Here is a 19401-nt window from a genome sequence, read left to right as displayed (position 1 = left end):
GACAGTAAATAATCCAGTAAGTCACCGTCGTGTGATCAGATGACCTAAAGTAAATGTTTTCAGGAGATGGCTGTAAATGACCAATGGCCTTCTCTGACTTTGACTGAATGTGACCTCTTTATCAAAATCTGCATCTGAATGGACTTTTTAGGCAATAGTGTTTGGTGCAGCAAATGAAACACGACCTTCAGAGTCTGCAAATCTGAAACGGCCCAAGACTCATAATTGGGCTAATAGCTGACTCATGCTCGACTAGAATAAATGTGAGACTTTTGCATCGAACGCTTTGTGGTAATATGTTAGGGTGACATTGTTCTTCACATCCCCTCCTGCATGGGTGTTATTAAGTCATTATCCGCTCCCTGGGTCGCTCGGTTGTTTCAGACAGCTTAGCTCAGCTCTGAGCCGGAGCCGCTGTCTTCCTCTCAGTGTGTGTCACATTGCATAAAATCTGTGTTAGCTGGAGTGCAGTACCCAAGGGAGGCGCTTTTCCCTCTCATCTTCAACATGTCTCCCCCGCCAAACGGACACGGGGGTGGGTGGCAGCAGCAGCAGGAGGGGGGGGGCAGTCACAGCAACAGCACAGTAGTGCAGTGTGTCAGGGCCGCCAGCATAACTGGCTCTCCCATAGTGCAGACACATGCACAGTCATGGCTACAAATATCCCCTCCCTACACACACACACATGGATGCAGTGGGTGACGATACATAAACTACACACATACACTGCGGCCGTCTTGCCAGCCACCCAATTTGGCAACTGCAGACACCTCAGTGGCCAGAGGCTTTTGAGGATGGGAGGTGGGAAGGGTTTGCACTTTCACAGCACAGATACACAACATCTCCTCCTCCCCCTTCGTGGGTCTTGCCTCGCACTGTCTCTCTCTCTCTCTTGGCAGATGTGGCCGTTGGATATGACACTAACAAATTCCTCCCTTTTCATTTGTGGCCGGGTGCAAGCCGAGCCGGAGCTGTTCAGGCACCTGTTGCAGCAGAGAGAGAGAGAGAGAGGGAGAGAGAGTGCACAGCCGATGAGGCAATAATTGAAATGCTTGTTTATATGGTTTCCAGTTATTGGTATGAAAGCAGAGGATGAGTTACACGTATTGTACAGACGAGAGCGCAGCGCAGCGGAGGAGAGGAAGGAGTGAGTTACTCGGTGTAGCGGAGGTATGGAAGGATAAGCTGTCGGGATGCAACACGTTAAGTCAAGGCTCTCACCTTCCGTCACATTGTTGTCGCTTCTCTTTTCCCTCTTGTCACATTAGACAGAAATATCCAGTGTTGGAACATCATCCTGTGAGAAGTTGTTAGTATCTGGGATTTGAAATAGTTTCGTTTCAGGTTTTGGCCTAAGGTTAATACCAAAAGTACCAGTTGTGTGCGATAGCATTTGAGTTACATAAATAATTTTAGAAATGATGGCACAGAGCTCCTTCCAATCAGGGGCGTTGCATCAGGGTAGGCCCGAAAAGTCCCCTGAAACACTCCAACTGTTTCCACTTATTAACTTATTGTGTCATTGGTTGATGCACTGACTGACACGTGCAAAAAAAACTGTTGTGGCAAGAATGTGTGAGCAGAAGAACATAAGTAAGACTTTCATTTCTATTGTTTTCAAATATTTTGAGGATTTTGAGGGTCACATTCTTCAATCTTTTTTAAATTGTATTTTATCTCGTTTCTATAACTCCAGTATGAGGACTTGTTCATCATTCTCTTTTATTTGTTTAAGTTCAGTGTGAAAGTGCGGAGCTGAGCCCACATGAACAACAGCAGGATCCTCAAACTGAAGCAGCAGAATAGATTCCAGCTTTAATGACTTCATATATGAGTTACACGTGTGCTTTTCCTACTGTGACGTGTGAAGATGTCCGAAAGGGAAAGAGGCCAGTGCGACATTACATCAGGCTGCTCAGATGTTTTAATCATCAGGTGAAAATCATAACACAAGGTTGGTTTTCACCACATTTCCTGCTCCTCTATACTTTCCTCTGTCAGCTGTCAGATGCTCATAAGTAGACCTGTTGCTGTCGTCATTAGCTACTGTTTCACGCGGAAGAGAGATTTTCATTAGATTCATAAGAAATAAGGTTTGTTCCGTGGACTTATGCTGCTCTGAGTAAATATTCACTGATTACAACGTATGATTATTGCATTAGTTGTTGCAGGTTTCATTTGCTTTTGCATTGAACCTTTAAAATCTTTATTCTTGCCCCGTGCAGCTCATTTTTGTGTGTGTACCAGTGCCACACTGTCTCCAGTCTGACCTCTTGTCTCATCGAGAGGTTTTGAATGTGAGCAGCAAATCAAAATTCCTTTTTGTCATAACACACGAGCCCCCGAGCCGACCAAGAGGGCTGGATGGGGTCTAGGGATTCCCGTGGCCTCACCATCGCCATCCAGGCGACTCGGCCCCTCTGCCTTCGTCACAATCTGATTTTTTAAAACAAAGGCTCGTGTGTGTTTGTCAAACCTCTGTCTGCAGATGTGGATCAGTCGCTCTGAGCTGTTTTAACATGGTGGTTTTCTGCAGTTTGCATATTGAGAATCATTTTCATCCCCACCACAAGTAGTTAATTTTTAAGCAATACAATCTGATGTAAGTCTGGGCATGGCTGCGGCAGATTTTCCCAACCCCCCTCTCTCTCTCTCTCTCTCTCACTCTCACTCTCTCTCTCTCTCTCTCTCTCTGAATCCCTCCCCAGCACTCACACTCACACGCACAGTGCTCCAAAATATTTCTTTCCACCACGGTGGGGGCTCCAGTGAGAATATAAGGTGGCCATGTTTGATAGATGTGTGTCGGGCTCTGCAATGCAGGAAAGCGAGAGTTGTTGCGTGTGATCCTGCAAAAGTGACAGTGACACCAGGGGGAGTGGGTCGGATTCGTGACCGATCCGGACTTTGTGGTGGGGGGGGGAGTAAAGGGAGAGAGAGAGAGAGAGAGAGGGTGAGGAGGGTGTGTGTAAGGGAGGGGGGGGCAGACAGTAAAGAAACAAACAAGTAACAATGTAACTCACATGCACTCGCAACTCTCTCCCCCCCCCACCCCTTTTTTTTTTCTCTCTCCCCCCTTTGCAACAATGTGTACGTTTTTGCGGAGGGAGGGGGCGCGCACGGGAGAGAGCCGCGCACAGAGGGAGGGAGGGAGGGGGGCGCGTTCTGAAATAATATAGTCAGCCATTTTTTATGTAAGGGGATTTTTTCTTATTGGGGGGGTTGTTAAAAAATAAATATAAGAGGGCGGCCATCTTTGTTGCTCTGCCTAGTGTAAAATATTCCAAAACGCCCCCCACTTTTCTCCCGTGCAGATTTGAATATTAAATAAATATCAAACATCCGCGCGAGAAAAATCTTCTTTCTTTTTTTTTTTTTTTTAACCCCGCGCCGCTTTCCGAGAACACGAGGACGGATCCCGATGACAGGAGGATAATGTCCTCTCCGCTCCGCTCCTGCGAGGAAGACGAGGGCATGGTGGTTAATTCCGAGGGAGGAGATTTCGATGAAGAAGACGACGACGGGGACCGAGACGAGGACGCAAGCGACATAAACTCTCCGGCGGCGCCTCGGGAAACTGCAACAGCCGCCGCCGCCGCCGCGCCAGGTAAAAACAGACCAGGAGACGGGAGCGCGCACACCAAAAATAAAAACACTTTACTTTGTGCAGAAATGGAGACAGTGTCCGGAGTGCAGCCGCAGTTTGGTTGGTTTTTTTTTTCATGTCCGGAGCTTTTCCACACGTCCAGTATGGCACAGTAGAGAGGAGTGCTCATTAAATAAAAACACTTTACTTTTTTGTGCCGGAATGGAGACAGTGTCCGGAGTGCAGCCGCAGTTCGTGTCTCATGTCCCGAGCTTGTCCACAAGTCCAGTGTGGCACAGCACAGAAGTTATCAGAAAATAAAAACACTTTACTTGTGCAGGAATGGAGACAGTGTCCGGAGTCCATCCGCAGTTTGTGCTAATGTCCGGAGCTTCTCCACACGTCCAGTATGGTACAGTAGAAGATGACTCTGGCAGATTGTAAAATGAAAACACACAATAGTAATAATAACAATAACTATAATAACAATAGTGATAACAGTCTTGATTATTTGTCCAATGTAGTTATTGTACATACGTGTTGCTGAACATGCATGAACACACCTGCAGCTGCAACACGAGAGGGAAAAACGCATGTAAATCCAGATGTGCTGTTTTCTTCAATGGCCCCATTCAGTCCTCCGCTTCCTCTTCTCCACCAGCAAAAGTTTTAAAACCAACTTCAGTCACAGCTGGGTTTTGTGGTCACTTAATATCCACCATGAAAAAGAAAGGAGGGGGAAGTTGTCCCTTAAATCTCCTTGACAGTTTCCTGACATGCAGCAGTGTGGGGTAACAAGGTCGCCCTGAAGGCTGGGTGCAGGCTGGAAACATGGAGTCCTCTGGCCCGAGGCTGTGCATAAATATAAATGTGCTGGATACCCATCTCCAGAGGAGGTGATGCTTGTTGCTGTGCTCACACAAAAGCCGGATGATGGTGTGAAATCGTAGCACTCCCCCCCCCTTTCCCTTTGCCCCTTTGTGGCTATGACAGGTCAAAATAGGACACTGCTGCTTGCTGCTCACTTCCAGGACATGAGGGTGCAGATCCCTCTGGTAGCTGAGCATACCTGCTCTCTAATTAGCTGGGTTATCAGTTCATCCTCATGTTTTTTTTGCAGGAGGTGCAGACGTTCAGCAGCAATATAGGGATATTGATGCTGTAGTGATATGCACGTGGCTTTCTGGAAGTTGCTGTGACAGAAGTTGGTTTGCAGGGGCAGAAAGTAGAGCACATCATTTATAACATGCATAAAATATGGTGAGGCTTTGGCTGGGATGCAATGCAGATGTGGTAGAAAACACTTAATGTTTCGTTAAGGAGGGAGCGTGAGGCTACTCCGTGATAAGATGGCTAAAAGTGTGATTTTTCTATATATCCATATTACAGGAATCATGCGATGCATTGTCTTTAATTTGCTCGGCTCCGGACGCGCCGCCATGCCGTGCCAGACCGTGCCAGACGGATAGATTAGTGTCAGGCTGGACCTTAACCCCCTCACGACCTCTAGCAGCGGCCACAGAAGTGGTCACGGTCCCCGCTGTGGGAATAACAGAGCCGCAGGGGGGAGAAAAGTCGTTCCACTTCACCGCCAGCGGCCTCTGGATCACCGGGCCCTGCGTGCGTGCTGCTGCCGCCGCCGGCGCGTCTTCGGCGGAGGCACGCTGCATTGATACGCGGGGCTGGTGGTGGAGGAGGGAGAGGGAACTGGTGCTGCTGCTGGTGCTGCTTGTGGAGGGAGCGCGCACCAACAAAAGCAGGCAGACAATAAAATCAGACAAACACGCCGCTTGTATTTTGGTCAGGCTTTAATGCTCTGCTGCATTTTGTCTGAAGCTGAGGCTGCAGCTGACTCCTTGTTTACTCCATGTCAGGTCAGGCTGCAGGTTGAATTGCTTTCCCTGTACTTGTGATATTACCCTGGTACCATGAGGGTACAACTGGCCTTATTATTTCCACATCATTTGCTCCCTGATAGCAAATGTTTTTAAAATGCACCTCCCAGATTCGAATTGTTGTTCCTCTATTGTTTCTTGTAAATCAACAACTCACTCAACACTAACTCAACAATTTTCACCAGAGATGACTTGTCACACTTTTGCGTCACCATAAACCAATTATCCCTAATCTGTGGCACCGCCAACACCAGCTGTCAAATCGACTTAGCCCATTGACAAACTGTATCTAGCTTAGCATGTGGCGTAATTCAGAAAAGGTCAGAGGTCGCTGCAGCCACACTGGCTATCATGCAGGTCTTTGTTGTGTGTAATTATGTTCGGCGGGGATTAGCCGGCTTGTTAGGAAGTGTTGTGAGTAGATTATTGTTCATCTGATTGTGATAGCTGTCTGTCTTTTCACGCTTTCGTTAACTCCCCCCTTTGCGCTCCTCCCAGAAGAAGAGGCAGAGGCATCAGACAGAGAGGTCCCGTGCAGGAAGAAAGGACGGCCGAAGAAAAAGAAGGACACAAAGAAGAAGGACAAAGAGGGGAAACCTGCCAAAGCAAAGAAACGCAAGAAGATTGTACGTTTGTTAAACTGTGACACGCTGGATTTTTCTCACTTTGATAACTTTATCACACCATCTTAATTATTTTACAACATCTTCCTCTTTCATGCCCTCTTCAGGACAGCAATGTAGAGAGAGACTCGGACAGAGAAAGAGACTACGGTGAGAACTCAGACAGTGTCGCCAGCGACTATGGATCTGGTGAGAAAAAGAAAAAGAGGAAACATAAAGAAAGGAAAGAAAAGAAAACCAAGAAGAAGAAAAAAGATGATGGGGACCGGGACAGCAGTCAGGAGGAAACGACAAAGGTAAAGAGTGATTGCTCAAACACATCTACGGTACGTCCGTCCTTGTTTGTGTCACGACCCTTTTCATTTGATTGGTGGGTTCTTCTCAGCAACCAATAGAGCAGAAGAACTCGGCCCAGCTGGCAAAGGAGTGGGGTCTGGAGGATGTTGATCATACCTTCACAGAGGAAGACTACAGGGAACTCACCAACTACAAAGCCTTCAGCCAGTTCATGAGGTATCACACTGCTTTCCTTTTTACACGGCGATGAACCAGCTTATGTCCAGTGTTATTTAGAAATTCATTACTTAATCACATGTGACAGTGTTTAATAGTGTTTCCAAAGTTGACGTAGGATTTTAACGATCAAGTGAACAGTATTCATGAGATCAAAAGTTTCATCTCAGCCAACTGTCCATGACTTAACACTGATCCAGGAGCCTTGAGTTCAAAGTACTATTACTTGAATGTGTCTCCCTCTGGCATTTGCGTCTTTATCGTGTCATCTGGCTGTGTTAGCCAGTGTGTCAGTATGTCATTGTGTCAGCCTGTGCCTCGGTCCCTGTGGCTGATTCCAACCTGCACTGGCTCTGATAAGATGGAGTAATCCATTATGCCTAATATGTGTGTGTGTGTGTGTGTGTGTGTTGGGTGGTTATTTTGCAGTCAAATTCGGATCAACTCAATTCCTCTGGCAGATTGAAATGTTTAGGAAAACGTCTCAGTAAAATTGTCGTTGAAGTTCTTCCGCTAAAAGTTTACAGCTTTTAAAGATACTGCCGGCTTTCTACAGAAACTGTCCCTGTGGCTAATACATGTACAAGTGATTTGAACCATTTTTCATTAAATTCTAATAACAGAAAGAAGCGGCGGTTTCAATTAGGTTAATTTAAGTCAGATGTCTGCTCTATGCCTGTTCTGCCACGTTTTTTATCTTTTCAACGATCCTGCTCTCTCGCTCACAGGCCGATGATTGCCAAGAAGAACCCTAAGATCCCCATGTCGAAGATGATGACCATCCTGGGGGCCAAATGGAGGGAGTTCAGCTCTAACAACCCCTTCAAGGGCAATGCCGCTGCCGTCGCGGCGGCTGCTGCAGCTGCTGCCATTGCTGTCGCCGAGCAGGTCTCTGCAGCGACTGCCTCACCTGAGCCGCTGCCACAGCCACCACCAATCCGGAAAGCCAAGACGAAAGAGGGCAAAGGTCAGTCGTCAGCTTTACACTCGCAGTAAACTAAGTGTACCATAGATCCAAACATCACCTTTACACACTCTGCTAATACAGCATGCACAGTACCTTGTCATTCTTTTATCACAACCATTGCATATGATCTTCTTATCTGTCCAGGCCCTGGCTACAAAAAACGCAGTAAAAGCCCTCGAGTCCCAGACAAGAAAAAGGCCCTAGCAAAGGCTAAAAAGATGGCACCCATCCGTATCAAGCTATCTCCCATAGGTGCTAAGAGGAAGAAGAGCTGCTCCGTGAGTGTAAAGGTCATGATGTGCTGAATGCAGTAGAAGGAGATATGTAAACACACTTCGTTCACTTTCTTTCCTTCTCCTCGGCTCTTTCTTGTTCTTCGTCAGAGCGAGGATATAGAGGACGAGGAGTCTGAGCAGGAGGACTCCAGCGTTCACAGCTCCTCGGTTCGCTCTGACAGCTCCAGCCGTGTCAAGAAGAACAAGCGAGGACGTCCTGCCAAGAAGAAGAAGAAAAGTAAGGCGAACAGCATACGATCATAAATGATATACAGTTGAGCATGTCCACATCTCTTAACAAACTCCTGGGACAAGTTGAGATCTGCTGCTACTTTGCACCAAGTCACATAATGCAAATGGTTATGAAAAGTGACCTGGATGGTTATTTACACAAAACCTGCAAAGTTTCCAGTTTCAGTTGGGTCTCGATCACTTGACTTTCAAGACATTTGTATGCTCAAGCAATTTTTTCAGTTTAAGGTATGTTTTATTGTGAAAAGCAATCCCCGTCGTATAAAAGTTCCTTCTGTTTCCTCCCTTTATGTGTCATTTCATGCCCACCTCCAGTCCCTGGGGAAGAGGAGGGGGAGGGCTACGAGACAGATCATCAGGACTACTGCGAGGTGTGTCAGCAGGGCGGGGAGATCATCCTGTGTGACACTTGTCCCAGAGCTTATCACCTCGTCTGTCTGGAGCCTGAGCTGGACAAGGCCCCCGAGGGCAAGTGGAGCTGCCCGCACTGCGTGAGTACAACTACACAAGTCGATTTAACTTACGCATGCCTTTATTCTGACAGATGGATGGATAAATGTTCATTAGAAGAAAGCATTTTAAGTTTCATTCATTTCAGATTTTCATATACTGTGATCCCTCTTTTTCATCCTTTGCCAGGAAAAAGAAGGAATCCAGTGGGAAGCAAAGGACGAGGACTTTGAGGACTTTGAAGAGGACAGCGAGGACAGAGTAATATCAGACGTCGGGGCTGGAGTTGGGGTCCCCACCGGGGCGGAGGAGGAGGATGATGACCACATGGAGTTCTGTCGGGTGTGCAAAGATGGAGGTGAACTGTTGTGTTGCGACACCTGCACCTCGTCGTACCACATCCACTGTCTAAACCCACCGCTGCCAGAGATCCCCAACGGAGAGTGGCTGTGTCCACGATGCACGGTTTGTTACTCCGCTGCTCTCACATCTGTTTTATCTGATTGTTCACTTGTTTTATGACTTTTCATATTAAGAAAACGAATGCAAAAGATCATTATGGCTGTATATTATATATTTTATACATATATTGTCATCCAAGGATGTTCTCCCATACCGGTAACAAATCTCATATTTCTATGACATCCATATTCAGATTTTGATTATCACGTGTATTCTTGCTCTAGTGTCCACAAATCAAAGGTCGCGTCCAGAAAATCCTCCATTGGCGGTGGGGAGAGCCACCACCGCCGATTCCTGTTCCCCCGGCTCCTGATGCCCCGCCTGACGCACCACCGCCGCCACCCATGAAGGGCAGAGCCGAGAGGGAGTTCTTTGTCAAGTTGGTCGGACAGTCTTACTGGCACTGTACGTGGATCACCGAGCTCCAGGTGAGAATGGGATGAATGAGAAGTGAGATTCAAATACAGAATAAAGACTAGATCACAAGGATGGAGGACTGTGAAAGACATCAAGACTTTGGCAGAACAATTCCATCTAGCGCTCGTAAATGCTTTCAACCAAGAAATCATAATTTCCCTTTCTCTTCCCCTTTGTCTGTCTTTCCTCCAGCTGGAGATCTTCCACTCAGTGATGTACAGAAACTACCAGAGGAAGACGGACATGGACGAGCCTCCCAGTCTGGATTATGGTTCAGGAGGAGAAGACGAGAACGGAGTGGGAAAGAGCGAAAAGAGGAGGGCTAAGGATCCCCAGTACGCAATCCTGGATGACAAATACTACAAGTATGGCATCAAGCCTGAGTGGATGATGATCCACCGCATCATCAATCACAGGTACGGGACTTTACTTTCACTTTCTGGGCTTCATTTCACGTTTTTGCTGGAGTGTTTAAAGGTTGATTTTTAAAGTTGGTGCTATTGTTCAGTGATCTATATTTAATTTAAGTAGCACAATAACATAACATTAGCTATCGCTGTTTGTCCTCCTGTCAGTGTGGACAAGAAGGGGACATACCACTACCTGGTGAAGTGGAAAGACCTGACCTACGACCAGTGCACCTGGGAGAGAGACGACATGGATATCCCTGATTTTGCAATTTACAAGGCCAACTACTGGAGGCACAGGTAGAACCGACCGACTGTTAAACTGTACAGGTTTAAAACTAGAAAAACAAAGAATCTTTGATTGTAACAAGCTTTTTATGCAAATAATCTCAGACTGCAGTGAAAGTATTTGAAAGTGAATTTTTATCTCTGCTAAGGAGGTCACACTTTCGTCTGTCAGTTGGATTATGCAAAAACCAGTGAACTGATTTTAATAAGTTTCAGTATGGGAAAAGGAAGAAACCATAAACCGTTGGAGCTGATTGATGAAGAGGGCAGATTCAGGAGTTTTGTCACTTGGCTGATTAATGCATTTACTGGATCATTTCTTCTTATCCAACAGAGATTTAATAATGAAGGAGGATCCAGACAAACCCAGGAAGATGAGGAGCAAGAACCCGGAGGATGAAGAGGAGTCTCCTGCTTCACCAGTCACTGACGTGAGTCAACTATTCCTGGAGTTTCCATATCGTGGCGTCGGATTTACAGCAGCTTCCTGTTTATATCCTAATGTTTTAAACCAAATCTCCATTTCTTATCGTTTTCTGTATCTCCAGCCGACGATTAAATACGAAGAGCAGCCAGACTTTGTCACAACGACAGGCGGGACGCTGCATCTGTACCAGCTCGAGGGTCTGAACTGGCTGCGGTTTTCTTGGGCCCAGGGCACGGACACCATCCTCGCAGATGAAATGGGCCTCGGCAAAACCATCCAGACCATTGTCTTCCTCTACTCACTTTTCAAAGAGGTACCAGAGCTGCGTCTTTCTGTCATTGTCTTATTTCCACCTCCCTGTAAATGATGATACCGAAGCAGAGTGTGGATATTTCTCTCTCTGCTCCTCAGGGTCACACTAAGGGCCCGTTCCTGGTCAGCGCTCCGCTCTCCACCATCATCAACTGGGAGAGGGAGTTCGAGATGTGGGCACCTGACTTCTACGTAGTGACGTACACAGGAGACAAGGATAGTCGAGCCATCATCAGAGAGAACGAGTTCTCCTTCGACGACACGGCTGTCAAAGGAGGAAAGAAGACCTTTAAACTGAGGGTGAGTTTTATCAGTAAACTTATGAGTAAAACATTTTCAGCTTGCATTTTATAACTTATCAAATGTAAGAAAACAACATGATATGAAATGACTTCTGCTCATCCTTCTGTCTGTGCTCCTCTTCCGGCAGAGGGAGGCTCCTATTAAATTCCATGTGCTGCTGACGTCCTATGAGTTGGTGACCATCGACCAGACGGCACTCAAGTCCATCGACTGGGCCTGTCTGGTGGTGGACGAGGCTCACCGACTTAAGAACAACCAGTCCAAGGTACCACAGCTCGTGTGTGCATTTGAAAACATCAGTGTAGTGTAGTGCCGGGGGTTTCAACATTGAGGAATGTGTGTGCACAAGATTAATTAAAAGAAAAGGAAAAAATGATTAGATAAAGAATTATTTGTGTGCGTGTAGTGTTATCAAAGTGGTTTCATTTAATTTAATTTTACATTTTTTATTTAAAGTCTTAACATCTCTTATTTGGTCAGAGTTTGTTGGGATTTGTAAACACAAGTTTTTTAAATTAGTTTTTTAAAGAACTGATCCTAATATGTGTTAACAGGACAGTGTCAGTCCTCTGGTGGACAAACTATGTAACAGCAACATTATACTCATCATGTAAAATACCTTTTGAGTTTTTTGATGCAATTTCATTTTATTTCAGTAAATTTCAGTGTACTTTATTAAACCAGATCCACTAACAGTTCATATAGTATATTAAAAACCAAACAATATATGTATATATTCCGAGGTTTTGTTACAGGATTTTTTTGGTCTACTATCCCTTGAGGAGAAAAATGATATTTGAAGTGATATATTTTACGTCTTTCTCGTCTTTGTTTACAGTTTTTCAGGCGTCTGAACGATTATAAGATCGACCACAAGCTGCTGCTGACTGGAACTCCTCTGCAGAACAACCTGGAGGAGCTGTTCCACCTGCTCAACTTCCTCACGCCCAACCGCTTCAAGTAATCTCACAAACATACACATACCGTATTTTTCCTTAAATTACTGTAAAGAACCAGCCGGAATAACCACCCTCGTCACTGCGCACAGTAACCTCGAGGGCTTCCTGGAAGAGTTTGCTGACATTTCCAAGGAGGACCAGATCAAGAAGCTCCACGACCTGCTGGGACCTCACATGCTGCGGAGGCTGAAGGCCGACGTCTTCAAGAACATGCCCGCCAAGACTGAGCTGATTGTCAGAGTGGAGCTGAGCCCTATGCAGAAGTATGACGATGGGGGGGGTAGTATGTCCTGCACCTAGTGCTTATCAAGTTTTTAAGTGTGTGTCTGCTTCCTTCAGAATGACCCTATGTTGAAAGAGTCAAATAGTAATAATAATAAATATTGGCAAAGTGCTTCAATGCAGACATTTTAAAATATATATTTTCATACTAATTTAACCCAGTTTTAAACTAGAAGCCCTGACATTTTTACAATTTCCATAAAACGTGATTAATAAGTTGTGGTTATTTGGATTTTTTGAAAAGCCCTGTGACTGCTGTGTGAGCTAAACCTCTTCTTTGAGAACAAAAGAATTACAACACATTAGAAATTCATTACAATTATTGTTTTTTATGGGGATCCCGCCCCACACTAACAAGACATAGACAGAAAAATAATGTTTAATCCAGTTTAAAGTCCTTCATTAAGTTTCCACTGGTTAAAAGTTGGTTCCCTCAGCAGCTTATAAATTAATACAAAACTTTGAAGTTGAAGGTGGAAAAACTCCATTGCACCAGCAGGAGAAAACAAATGAGAATAAAAACTGGACAATGGAGGGTGGAGAGGAGACAAAGAAAGGAAGTCATGTGATTTACACTGATTAGTTTCTTCTTTTCACCTTTTTTTTTTTTTTTTTTAAACACAGGAAATACTACAAGTTGATTCTGACCAAGAATTTCGAGGCTCTGAACTCAAAGGGAGGAGGAAACCAGGTGTCACTGCTCAACATCATGATGGACCTCAAGAAGTGCTGCAACCACCCCTACCTCTTTCCTGTTGCCTCCATGGTACATACACACACACACACACACACACACACACACACACACACACACACATTTTGATTTGCTTGCATTTCACTTCTTTTACCTTTCACTTTTTATCCTAAATTGAGTAGCAATGACACCTTGTGGTAATGTAAGGTAATGTTTTTATCAACGGCTTAATGCAAGAATTGATGTCTCATTGCATCAGCACACATTTAAATGTCATGTATGATTGTTTCCATTGTGGTGTCGATTGTAGGAAGCTCAGAAAACACCCAGCGGTGCTTACGAGGGGTCGGCCCTCACTAAGGCTTCTGGGAAACTGACGCTGTTGCAAAAGATGCTGAGGAAACTGAAAGAGCAGGGGCACCGAGTGCTTGTCTTCTCACAGGTACATGCACACACACACACACACACACACACACACACACACACAATGCACAAGCACAGACAATGCACAAGCACAGACAAGTGTATAAACACACACCAGATGGATATCACCCTTCACAGATGTTATATTATTTCCATGACACCACCCAGAAGGCTCAGCTGCAGACTGCGGTTCCAGCTGTGCGTGTGTGTGTGTAATCAAGTACACACATCACTGGCTCTCTCTCTCTCTCTCTCTCTCTCTCTCTCTCTCTCTCCCTCTCTCCTCTGTTTGCAGATGACTAAAATGCTGGACTTGTTAGAAGACTTCCTGGACTTCGAGGGTTATAAGTACGAGAGAATTGACGGAGGCGTCACGGGAGCACTGAGACAAGAGGCCATTGACCGCTTCAATGGTGAGATACTGGATGTTGTGCAGTCATTTAAAGTGCAGTAAGTCAAAGAGTTCTCTCGGTGACTTGGGACATTTTAAAGATGCAGAGTCAGTCAGTGAACGTTTGCTGATTCAAGCAGGAATCAGAAGAATTTTCTAAAGAAAAAAATCATGTCGCAGTTTGCCTTTTGTTTTTATGGGGGAGGGGGGGCATGAGAACAAAACTTTTTCTTGCCGTCCTGTTTGGATGATTAATGGTGTTAGTGTAGTAGGAGGGGTAGGCTTAAGGCCAGCTGGCTCGCTCTGTTGTGATTGGTCAACTGCTTCCAGCGCATGTAGAAAATGTTCTCCGCTCTCGCTTTGCCTGACTTTGCTAGGGGGCGTGGCAGACTAACTGCTGGAGGGGCACTATGCAAATGTGGGCCATCACAATTCCCCGGAAGTATCGGCTGAAGAACTGACGAGGCATTTTAGGGGCTTCAGTGTTTTTTGTGGGGGAGAGGAGCTCCCTCTGCTGCAGACTTTAACTTAACCTGCAAATGTTTTACATACCAAACGAAACAACACACTTGAGGTCAGGGAAAAATCATCATATGTCTCCTTTAGACATCTCTGGGAGTGCTCTGCACATAAGGAACTTGCTGACATGGGATTTGATGATGTTCCTTTATTTGTCACACATTAATGTTGCGTCATTAGACAAAAACAGGCACTCTGTCTTTTCACAATCCAAATGAAGAATAAAACACATTCACAGCTGGTTTTCAAGATCATGTATTTTATCTTCATGAATATAATGATATAAAACTACATATAGCGTGACAGGGGATTTTATCCATGTCACCCACCCCTAGTTCATAGTTCACCCTCCACTTCTGCTGTGATAGGAGGTGGATGTTGAAAGGACATTCGGGTAAAGCAATGAATACCGACAATTACCTATAATTTAGAAGAATTAGTGTCAAAATGACACAGTGTCCTTCTGCTGTGACACCAATAGCTGCAATTACTGTTATATTCCTATTACAAAGCGTGATGAACACCGGGGGGCATGCTAACTTTGTTTTCAAGTGAAGCTTTGCCGTATCACTAAGCAGCTGCTGTCAAGGAAAGCTATTAAATCATACTCTCTGAATCATAGCCTGCAGGTGAGTGATGCATTCATGAAGTCAATACTGGTGCATTTGGCACCTCAGGCTAACTCTTGTGAAATATTAACCTGTAATGAGACTTTAGAGCCTCATGGGAAAACTATGCAAAACACATTATCAGAGTTTTGCCTATTATCACTGTAATTCACTCACCAGAAGGTTGGTGGTTTGGTTCCTGGCTCCTCCAGTCCTCAAGCTGAAAGAAGTGTCCTTGGGCAAGACTGAATCAACACTGAATCTCCAAATTGCTGCACCGTCAGCGTGGGAATGTGGCTTGTATTATAGTGCACTGAGTTATCGATAAGATTTGAATCAATAATTCAAAACACACTTCTCAAAATCTTTAACCCTTTAGGTTAAATATGTGAAGTTTGCGAGATATAAACTAGAAAATTCTATTTATCAAAGACCCTGCTTCAGATATGCGACAGCTACTTTTTGCAATGGGAAAATCAGATAAGTTAGTACACTTATAAGTTATAAATTAAATTTGGAGCATGATAAGTCACATGTCAATTGTTGATAATATTTCAAACATAAATATTCAGAATTGTAAAAGGTTTTAGTAAAAAACAAACATTGACTCTTCAAGTTTAAAGATTTACAAAACAATCAATATACAAATCTGGAACTTATCAGTATTTCCTGTATCTACATTTGTATTAGTATCAATAGGATTCTGCCATTAAATAGAAAATATTCTATATTATTATCTGTATGTTTCTCTAACATTTTTCCAGCTCCTGGTGCTTGTCAGTTTTGTTTCCTGCTCTCCACGAGAGCCGGAGGCTTGGGGATCAACTTGGCCACAGCTGACACCGTCGTCATCTTCGACTCAGACTGGAATCCTCACAACGACATACAGGTACCACACACAGATGGTAGCTTGATTATCTACTTTACAACAGTCCTCGTATCCGACATGAAATGAATGTGTTCAATCTGTCGCTCCCTCTCTGTACACAGGCATTCAGCCGAGCCCACAGAATCGGGCAGGCCAACAAGGTTATGATCTACCGCTTTGTGACCCGAGCCAGCGTGGAGGAGCGTATCACCCAGGTGGCCAAGAGGAAAATGATGCTGACCCACCTGGTTGTCCGGCCAGGCCTCGGATCCAAGGCAGGCTCCATGTCCAAACAGGAACTGGATGACATCCTCAAGTTTGGAACAGAAGAGCTCTTCAAGGATGAGGGAGAAGGTGACACCAGATACCGTTAAATGAGAAAATTAGAAGTGGACAAGCTCTGTCAAATGAAATTAAGATTTTCAGTCAAATCTAATGATGTTGGGTTTTGGGTCGAAGTTGGAACAGGTTTGATTTGAATAGAGGAAAATTGGCAGGCGTCTTCTCCTGAGTGAAATTATTTTGTCACAACACACTCACTTCAACGTCCTCTCCTCTTGACAAAGTTGGCCGGAGGTGAACGCTTGTCTTGTGCAGGTTTTAATTGGTTGACAGGAACATTTTTATTTGTGACATGGAAGAGGAGGACCAATCCTTTCCACTTTTTAACTTCAGGTATGAAAAATACCACAGGGGATAAAGTCGAGGACGAAGGCAACGTCATCCACTACGACAGCGTTGCCATTGAGAGGCTGCTGGACCGAAGCCAGGACGCCACGGATGACTCGGACGTCCAGAACATGAACGAGTACCTGAGCTCCTTTAAAGTGGCCCAGTACATGGTCCGAGAGGAGGATAAGGTGAGAGTGACATAAAATGAAGACTAGGGGGTAGAAAAAAAAAACGGAAATGTGACTGAAGGAAGGAGTGGGAGGACTTTGTTTGTTGTGGACTGGCCGACAGGCCGGGGTGCAGAGGAAGTGGGAGTTTATTGTGGAGAGCAGTTGTACTCTATGCCCTGCAGTGAATCACAGTGGAAGATTAAGTGGACAGAGCGTCTCCCAGATTGTTTCCGGGTTCACATACATGTTCGTTAATCATTTGAGTTTTAATTCTGGCACAAATTCTCCGTTTATTCTCCCAGTGCACAGATTACCCTCGATATATAGATGTTAAAGCATGACAGAGGGGGAGAGAAGAGAGGGCAACACGAGCGAAATCACTAACTTTATTTGGTTTGTGTTTTATTATGTTTACTTACTAATTAAAGAAATACAGATGGATGACTCGGCAACACCCAGGTTGTGCGCTAACATGCATTTTGTGCACGGCTCATTAGAGCTGAAACAATTAGTGGAGAATTTATGGCTGTGTCCAGCTTTTCCTGCTTATCTTTGTCTCCTTCTGTGACACTGGACTTAATGTTTTATGCAGCAAATGATTTATTGGCTAATCAAGGAAATAATAAGCAGAATATCCCAGGATGAAAAGAACCATTTGTTGCATGATAGAAAAATCTGTATATGATTGTAGAGGAAGTGAGGATTCAGCTCAGTAGCAGATGTCCTGAGGCCCAGTTATAACCCACGCTTTGGAAATCTCTAGTGAACAAGACTTTCACAGTCACATTTCACATTTAAATTAAGTTTATTCTCATTTCATAGAACATGTTCATCATTTACTGAATGATGAAGGGTCGTTGTTCTTTCTTCCTCTGCAGGAAACGTTTCAGAATCAGATACTTTTTGATCCCTGGTGCAAATGTTGGTTTTGTTACAGTTGCTCCAAACAGGAGTAATACAGACTAAGCATTGTAATAAATAGAAATATAAAGTATAAATATGTAAAAAACAAGAAAGTTCATTGTTTCATGCATCGTACTATGATATATATGTTTACATGTATACTATGATGCAGCATACAGACAGTTAAGTGGTTAAATCTCAATCTATATATCAGAGTTAATCACTGTCACCTGCGATACACTCTGCAGCACTGTTACTTTCTTTACACTTTACACTTTTGAAAAGAGTTTCATAAAACCACGTCTAAACTTTGTTTGCTTAATCTGATGTTCCAGATCGAGGAGATCGAACGGGAGATCATCAAACAGGAGGAGAACGTGGATCCTGATTATTGGGAGAAACTGTTGCGGCATCACTACGAGCAGCAGCAGGAGGACCTTGCCAGCAAACTGGGTAAAGGCAAGAGGAACCGCAAGCCCGTCAACTACAATGACGCAGCACAGGAGGACCAAGGTAGCGTCTGGGTTTGGTTGTTTTGAAAATGTCTCATAACCGTCATCTGACTTGTTTTATGACAGTGAAACCTCAGAATCAGAGCCATGTTGGCAGCATAAGTTTCTTTTGGGAAATCCATGATTCAAAAATGAAACTATCTTTTCTGATCCTAAGAATTATTGCCGCAGAAGGACAAAAGTAAAACATTTTTCTAAATTTATGATTTATTTTAATCATATGATCCAAGGATTCTATTGTCTCCTGTTTGAGCTATTGTGCAGTGGACGTGAATGGGCCTGGCCTATTGACAGACCACCATGTGCTGTTTCAGAGTGGCATGCTGACATTTCAGATAACCAGTCCGAGTATTCAGTGGGCTCCGAGGAGGAGGATGAGGACTTTGACGATCGACCAGAGGGTGAGGAGTGATTTTCAGATTTTAGAAAAAGAGAGGGATACATCAAGCTGAGCTGCGAGAGATTCCTGTTGTAACACACACTGTATCAGGCCTGTGTTAAATTACAGTTTGAAATTGATTTAGTTGTTACAGTTGCTTGGCAGAGTCGAACAAATCGCATTGCCAAAAATGCAAAACCGCCATCCACCTCCTCCTTCTGTCAGTTGAGAGGAAAGTGCTCCGAGCGTTTCAGGAGTTTTTAATTTGAAAGTTGACGTCCATCTATTGACTGTAGATTTTAAGAAAAGTCTGCACAATGTGCAAATTTAAAACATCCAAAAAAAGACTATTGCTGTCATAATATTTTCTTTGCCCACTTTGATCTGCAGGTCGAAGGCAGTCGCGTCGCCAGTTGAGGAATGAGAAAGATAAACCTCTGCCTCCTCTCCTGGCCAGAGTCGGAGGCAACCTCGAGGTCTGTACATCTCCCTGAAACCAGCCCTGCTTTCATTTCCATCATTTTAATTGTGATATTACTGGAATCTGTCAGTTTGTGTTTAAAGTCAACTTGCACTCGTAGTTATTTTTCTAGCAATCTAACAATATTAAATTGGACGTGGCAGCAAAGCTATTTCATGTCCAACAATGCTGAACCTCTTGAACTCCATCCTGATGGTGGTGGACATGATTATAATGAGCGACATTGTTCAAATAGGATTCAAAGTTTAGTTTGCTGTTATTAGGCAGTCAGACCTGGTCAGCTAAGTTGTCTCTCTTTCCCTGGTATTAGTTCCACCGTTCTATTTTCCATCAGGAATATCTTTAACATATTTCCATCGATAG

At 44.4% G+C, this 19401-nt stretch overlaps 1 protein-coding gene and 1 long non-coding RNA gene across 2 annotated transcripts in view; one reads left to right on the top strand and one right to left on the bottom strand.

The window, feature by feature from the left end:
* Positions 1 to 842: 842 nt before the first annotated feature.
* Positions 843 to 4288, bottom strand: LOC138406561 (uncharacterized). Its single transcript, XR_011239980.1, has 3 exons — positions 4150 to 4288; positions 3919 to 4016; positions 843 to 983 (listed from the first exon to the last, which is right to left on the bottom strand). It is a non-coding gene; the product is annotated as an uncharacterized lncRNA (long non-coding RNA).
* Positions 3048 to 19401, top strand: part of chd3 (chromodomain helicase DNA binding protein 3) — a 30592-nt gene continuing 14238 nt past the window's right edge. Inside the window, exons 1-27 of the mRNA XM_020105629.2 lie at positions 3048 to 3607; positions 5980 to 6107; positions 6212 to 6400; positions 6490 to 6617; positions 7346 to 7584; positions 7729 to 7862; positions 7968 to 8097; positions 8427 to 8602; positions 8751 to 9026; positions 9248 to 9451; positions 9633 to 9856; positions 10016 to 10147; positions 10470 to 10566; positions 10684 to 10875; positions 10974 to 11174; positions 11305 to 11442; positions 12016 to 12137; positions 12226 to 12399; positions 13043 to 13184; positions 13423 to 13554; positions 13831 to 13948; positions 15818 to 15942; positions 16044 to 16275; positions 16597 to 16781; positions 18002 to 18179; positions 18493 to 18579; positions 18948 to 19033. Coding sequence (XP_019961188.2) covers positions 3436 to 3607; positions 5980 to 6107; positions 6212 to 6400; positions 6490 to 6617; positions 7346 to 7584; positions 7729 to 7862; positions 7968 to 8097; positions 8427 to 8602; positions 8751 to 9026; positions 9248 to 9451; positions 9633 to 9856; positions 10016 to 10147; positions 10470 to 10566; positions 10684 to 10875; positions 10974 to 11174; positions 11305 to 11442; positions 12016 to 12137; positions 12226 to 12399; positions 13043 to 13184; positions 13423 to 13554; positions 13831 to 13948; positions 15818 to 15942; positions 16044 to 16275; positions 16597 to 16781; positions 18002 to 18179; positions 18493 to 18579; positions 18948 to 19033 — 4341 coding nt within the window. The 5' untranslated portion in view covers positions 3048 to 3435. The remainder of the gene's footprint in view (positions 3608 to 5979; positions 6108 to 6211; positions 6401 to 6489; positions 6618 to 7345; positions 7585 to 7728; positions 7863 to 7967; positions 8098 to 8426; positions 8603 to 8750; positions 9027 to 9247; positions 9452 to 9632; positions 9857 to 10015; positions 10148 to 10469; positions 10567 to 10683; positions 10876 to 10973; positions 11175 to 11304; positions 11443 to 12015; positions 12138 to 12225; positions 12400 to 13042; positions 13185 to 13422; positions 13555 to 13830; positions 13949 to 15817; positions 15943 to 16043; positions 16276 to 16596; positions 16782 to 18001; positions 18180 to 18492; positions 18580 to 18947; positions 19034 to 19401) is intronic.

The sequence above is a fragment of the Paralichthys olivaceus genome, chromosome 22 (assembly GCF_024713975.1).
Source record: "Paralichthys olivaceus isolate ysfri-2021 chromosome 22, ASM2471397v2, whole genome shotgun sequence".
NCBI lineage: Eukaryota > Metazoa > Chordata > Actinopteri > Pleuronectiformes > Paralichthyidae > Paralichthys > Paralichthys olivaceus.
Note: the sequence above shows the minus strand (reverse complement) of the source record. Positions and strands in the feature narration are given on the sequence as shown.